Source organism: Xyrauchen texanus, chromosome 27, assembly GCF_025860055.1.
Source record: "Xyrauchen texanus isolate HMW12.3.18 chromosome 27, RBS_HiC_50CHRs, whole genome shotgun sequence".
Taxonomy (NCBI): domain Eukaryota; kingdom Metazoa; phylum Chordata; class Actinopteri; order Cypriniformes; family Catostomidae; genus Xyrauchen; species Xyrauchen texanus.
This window is the reverse complement of record NC_068302.1, coordinates 30,201,288-30,207,287: the sequence shown is the minus strand read 5'-3', so window position 1 is coordinate 30,207,287 and position 6,000 is coordinate 30,201,288. Positions and strand designations below refer to the sequence as shown.

Here is a 6,000-nt window from a genome sequence, read left to right as displayed (position 1 = left end):
ACGGACAGACAGACAGACAGACAGACAGATAGATACATGTAGATAGATAGATAGATAGATAGATAGATAGATAGATAGATAGATAGATAGATAGATAGATAGATAGATAGATAGATAGATAGATAGATAGATAGATAGATAGATAGATAGATAGATAGATAGATAGCACAATTGTATATAAAACAAAGCTAAATGTGCTGCAAAACTAACCTTTCTCATAGGCCCACATTAAGCAGGTCTGATCCTCCTTTTCTCCACTGGAACGGCTGGGGTCACAAGTTACCAGGTTCATATCTGCCCCGTTGTCCAAAAGGAACTGGACCAGCCGGATGTGTCCGTGGAAACATGCACTATGTAGACCTGTTATTTCAAAGGTCATAAGGTCAACTATCCAAATTATTAACAATAAACCTGTGTGATTCATACAGAATTGCACAGATTATTGCTGTCATCCTACCCGTGTGTCCATCTCGTCCCTGATGGTTAATGCTTAAGGCATTCTGACTGAGCAGATACTTGACCATATCCAGGTTCTTGCCATAGGTGCAGGCACTAAAGAGGACAATTGGACCTCAGTCAGTGTACCTTCAGTGTGTACTGTGTACCACAGCAGTGTAATCTGTGATGGGCTATATGTAATATAGCTGATATTTCTAATATATATATCACATTGACTTGAATTATTCATGTTACAGCAATATTACCTTCTGTTATATACGCATATAATGCATGGGTTAACAATGATGGTTAATTCTTATGTAAAAGAAACTAAGCAAATTGATGTGATCTGTTGAACTGATGTAGGAACGCTACCTGTGAAAAGCTGTCTCACTGAATATGTTCTCCTTAGACAGACTCTCCGTGCCAGAAAACTGAATGATCTCTTTGACCACTTCAAACATTCCATTGTAGCAGGCTCTGACAAGAAAAATGAGACTCAAATCAGAATCAATATAACAGTTCTTTGTATTACAGATTTTTTCATTCCATGCAAATCATTGGCTACCATTTGTTAATTAACTACCAACTTGTGTTGTGTGAGGATCTCACTCAGGTGAACTCACAGGTGGAGAGGTGTGTCCCCGTAAATGTTGACAGAGTGCGGCTGTAAATCAAAGCTGCCCTGCAGTAGAAAACGGACGGCCTCATGGTGTCCAAATCGAGCGCAGAAATGAAGAGGTACGTGGTCCTCATTGTCCTGAGCATTGACTACGTATATGAAGGGATAGATAAAAGTCTATAATGTCTAAATGTGATTCTTTAATAAATGTTAGATTATTTAAATTTCTATATTGATACAGTAGAAATTGCTTAATAATACAGTAAGTTGTTGATGCATAATGTGTTCATGATCTTTTATCATTATCAGGATTTATATGTAAAAAAGTAATGATTTCTATAAACCTTTTTTGCCTTCACTAGTTCATTTTAAATGGTCCTGCAATGTGACAAATAAACTATCAAAAGTACACATTTTTCATGTAGTCTCTCAGTTAATATGAGGGGAAATAAATACTGCATGCAGAATAATTATTAAAGCAGTTTTAGATAGTATAGCATTATATATCTAGTCACACAGCAGGACATGCCAACTACCCATGTCACTCACCCAAATGCCACCACATTTATATTTTCTATAGTGACTATATTGTGAAATATGTAATAGATATGTCATATGTAATAGATTGGCCCAGGGCTCTTCAAGCTCACACCTTCAGTTTTGCTCCCATCATCCATCAGCTGTTTGACGATGCCCAGAAATCCTTTAGCTGCGGCCAGGTGTAGCGGCCTGTCTCCCACCTCTCCACTTACATTTACATCAGCCCCAAACTTCATTAGCAGCTTGCACACCTGTCCACAGGTAAAGCAAGAAAATGTTACGATACCTGTTATGCACCTGTGAGACAATTATGGCACAAAACAAGCTTCTCTGACCTGCTCATGGCCAAAGTATGCTGAAATATGTAGAGGGGTGAAGAACACTGCATCTTGGACGTTGATGTAGGCCCCGTGTTGCAATAGAATATCAACAGCCTTTGGAAAATGGAGTGAAAACCCAATAATTAGTGACAAAAGCTCCCACAACTACTTGAAATTCAGATATATTTTAAGCATTTAGACTTTGGAGTTGAAGTGTACTAAAATGCAGTGCGATAAACTTACCGGTATTTAAAGGGATAGTTCACTTAAAAATAAAATTCCGTCATCATTTACTCACTCATACGTATGTTGTTACAACCTGTTTGACTTCCTTTATTTAGTTAACCAAAAATGTTATGTCTCAGTCACCATTCACTTTCATTGTATGGAGAAAAAAAAAGAGTCCCTAACATTCTACCTAACATCTCCTATTAGGTTTCATGGAACAAAAAAAGTTAATTATGATTTTAATTTTTGGTTGAAATTTCCCATTTACGTTAAGTTAACTGTATTGTGTTAAAAACAGACCAGGTACCCACCTCGAGATGGCCAGCCACTGTAGCTATATGCAGGGCAGTGAGGGCTCCATACCCCACCTGCTGGATGTCTGCTCCACTATGTAGCAGAGCAGTAACCAGTTCAGCGTTATCCTACATTACAGATTAACAAAAACACTCAGCAATCAATCATCTGCTTGTATGGTGTCTGCAATGTGATGCGATTACCTTAAAACAATCAAAGGAAAATATTTTTTTTTTAAAACAGCTGGCATCAGCGACAGACTGGAATAGTCGTAAAGATCTTGGTATAAATATGTGAGGTGTGCTATACCATCAAATAATAAAGGGATAGCTTACCCCAAAATGACAAATCTGTCATCATTCACTCACTCACCCTCATGTCATTCCAAACCCATTTTAATTTCTTTCTTCCGTGGAACACAATAGGAAATGTTAGCCAAAAGTTTAGTCACAATCACTATTTACTTTCACTGTAATGAATAAAGATGCAATGAAAGTGAATGATGACTGAGGTTTAGATTCTGCCTATCAACATGAACAACATGAGGGGGAGAAAATTATGACGTATATAATATTTTTGGGTGAACTTTTTTTCCAACTGATTTTTTTCAAAATTATATTTATTTATACATTTTTATAAAGTTAATATTCCAGAACAGATTAAATACTTTCTTCATTGAATAAGTTAGTTTAGGTGTGAACTTGAAAAAATCAAGTAAACTCTACAGCTGTACTTTTTATGATCTAGCTTATAAGTAAATATTATTTTTGATTGTTTTGTTATCTTTACAATGTGTCATCATGTATCAGTTCTAAAGTAGAAAACAATGTATTATTTATTTACTAATTTGAGTCAATTCACAAGTAAAAAAAATAACTACATTTTACTTAACTTTGCATAGCAGGTGTTCTCAGCATGCACTGAATAATTAATGAGCTTGCATGGTTTCACTGTTTGTAAGTTGATTTACACCATTTGTATTATTGATATTGTTGTTATTTTTGGTAACTTATTGTTTTGTGAAGTCTGAAGTTAATGTTCTACTCAAAATTGCCCGTTAATGATCAATAAAATTATCTGTTGATTGTTACCTTCATTGTGTTTTGTGCACCAAGGGTTCAAATCTGCATGCGCCATTTTGTTAAATTGGTTTTTATGGCAATAATTCAAATAGTTGTTGTCTAATAGACTACATAGCATGCATTAAGCTTTCCACTGGAAGTCTTCTGTGTGTCATGTGGTTTTATTCAGTGCTAAATTGCTTGAGTAACATGTACAAACTAAAAATACGTACAATTAACTTGAAAAAGAGTATTGCATAGTCAATTTTAGAATTTCTAATTAAAGCCAACAAAATTTGTGTGTAGCCTTTTCTTGAAAATTTGGTCTGTTAAATTAACGAGCCATTAAGTAAACACCACTCCAATTTTATTTTTAGTAACTATAATGTCATATTGTTACATTTCGATGAAACTGCGATTTTCATGGACATTGACATTTGAGCACTCCATTAACATACCTAACACGACTAATTTCCAGTACACAGTGTTTTAATTATTCATAAGACGAGAACAGCATCCTGAATTAAACTTTGACAGACCTTGTAAGCAGCAAAGTGCAGAGCAGTAAATCCATTGCGAGTGAGTCTGGATGGCCGCAGACCTTTCAACATGAGGGTCCTGATGTGAGCTTTATTCCCTGGTACCAAATAAAGTTAGAGTAGATCTAAAAGTTACAATAGCATCTCATTTTATGAAAGTCCTATGACAGTGAAATAAAATGCACTAAGCATGCAGCTCAGTAGGCAATATTCACTCCTACAGAGTTAAAGTAATTGTATTCTTTCAAAGTGAATAGATGACATACAGATAGCTTTTGAGCATGTTTTGTCTCTACCTCCACATATACAGCAGAGATGCAGCAGGGACAGTCCACCCTCTGTGCGATAATTCAGGTTCACTTTATTGAATGCCTCATCTGAGCTGTGTAAATATAAATACACAGAGGAATCAGTAATTCTATATGCTCAGCTCCATTTCAACATAATGTTTTAGAATTCTGAGGATAACTAGTATTTAGGGACATTTAAAAACATACATATCTACTAAAACTTAAACAGTTCTTCAGTCTCCTCCACATTCACTCTCTCTGTATACAAAGTTATTATTATAGATATGCAGGCCTTGGTGCTCATTTGCTGGAACATTTTAACCACCAATACAATACAAAGGAGTCTGACAAAGATTGTTGCTTCCAACCATTTAACCTGAAAACATGCTTGAGTTCCTTAAACTCCTCCTCTTTAATTCTCAGATCCTCCTCCACTCTCTCTATTATGACTGCATAGGACTCACTCACTTTCTTTTTCCACTCATCTAAGGCAAAAAAACAAAACAAAACAAAACATTGAATCAAGGCCACAATACTATATGAACACAATATACTTATTGTATAATCTTAAATATGATATACAGAACAACCTTTACTTACTGTCTACAAAACACTGACAATACTTAATCTTCAATTAATAGAACTAATCAAGCATTTCATCATTTCAAAGAAGCATCTGTTTACCTGTACATGTCTGAGTAGGTCTTGATTTATAATTTCCCATTTCTCTGTCTGCTTTGAAGCTTTGTGTGTTGTAAGTTTTAGGGAACGTGTCATGGAGCTGTAACACTACTCTGACACAATAGGGAAGAGTCTGATAAGGGATCACATTCCCCTGCTAAAAATACATCTGCTTCGGTGTGGAATGTGAAAACAATGACAGCTGACCTGTCTGAGGAGCTGTACCTACTAGTTCAGAATGAAGCCACGGTCAGTTTCTCTCTTCAGATGACAAGTACACCAACGTGTTGTTATCTTGGAACTGGCAGAAAAAGCTGATTTTGTGTTCAGAACAGGAATTAAATTCCAGATGCAAAATAGCCTAAAGCATATGTTTAAAATGTTTCATTTAGGTCATACTGGTGGGTTGTTGTGTCTTATTTAAGATGTAGTTAAGATTAAACAAACATTAATTGTTGCTTCATCAGAAAGCTGGCACAGTCTTACCAAACGTCTAGCAAACAATGGCACAGACTAAGACATGCATCAAATAAAATGTCCTTTAGGGTGAGTTTTATTTGTCGATATCTTTTTTAGAACCTAAAAAGTGAACAAAATGTCAAATTACTCCTTCATAAGTGTCGACCTAGATAAAGAGATGACCTGAAAATGTTTAGGCCCGTTTTTATACACATTTTTGACCTCTAAATCAAGATTGTGTAGGGTTCCCCCTCTTTATAATGTTAAGCTCTTCCTCCTTTTATCGAATTGCTTTTGAGTTTATGCAACTGATATATTCTGGTCGTTACAGTCCCTTGATTGGTGTTTGGTAATCATGTTCCAAGTTTATTTTATCATAAAGATGAAAATGTACAGCATATGTTACAAGTAATCACTCTACACAGTGCACACCCAAAATTTAAATAATGCAACACAAATTTAATGTTTGAATATTTCAATACTTCTGCATACAAGTAGATTAATTCTGAAGAAAACAGTGAATAGACC

At 35.4% G+C, this 6,000-nt stretch overlaps 1 protein-coding gene across 6 annotated transcripts in view; it reads right to left on the bottom strand.

Moving 5' to 3' along the window:
* Positions 1–5,140, bottom strand: part of LOC127620763 (serine/threonine-protein kinase TNNI3K) — a 23,972-nt gene extending 18,832 nt beyond the window's left edge. For 4 of the 6 annotated variants that reach the window (XR_007967804.1, XR_007967805.1, XR_007967806.1 and 1 more), the window contains exons 1-11: positions 5,017–5,140; positions 4,709–4,817; positions 4,339–4,424; positions 4,043–4,140; positions 2,460–2,570; positions 1,936–2,034; positions 1,713–1,851; positions 1,065–1,209; positions 814–918; positions 458–552; positions 211–360 (exon numbers count right to left, since the gene is read on the bottom strand). Coding sequence is in view for 3 of the 6 variants with exons in the window: in XM_052093988.1 (XP_051949948.1) it covers positions 211–360; positions 458–552; positions 814–918; positions 1,065–1,209; positions 1,713–1,851; positions 1,936–2,034; positions 2,460–2,570; positions 4,043–4,140; positions 4,339–4,424; positions 4,709–4,817; positions 5,017–5,056 (1,177 nt within the window). In the remaining 3 variants the exon portion in view is untranslated. The other 2 variants (XM_052093989.1, XM_052093990.1) reach the window with 2 other exon arrangements.
* Positions 5,141–6,000: the final 860 nt, after the last annotated feature.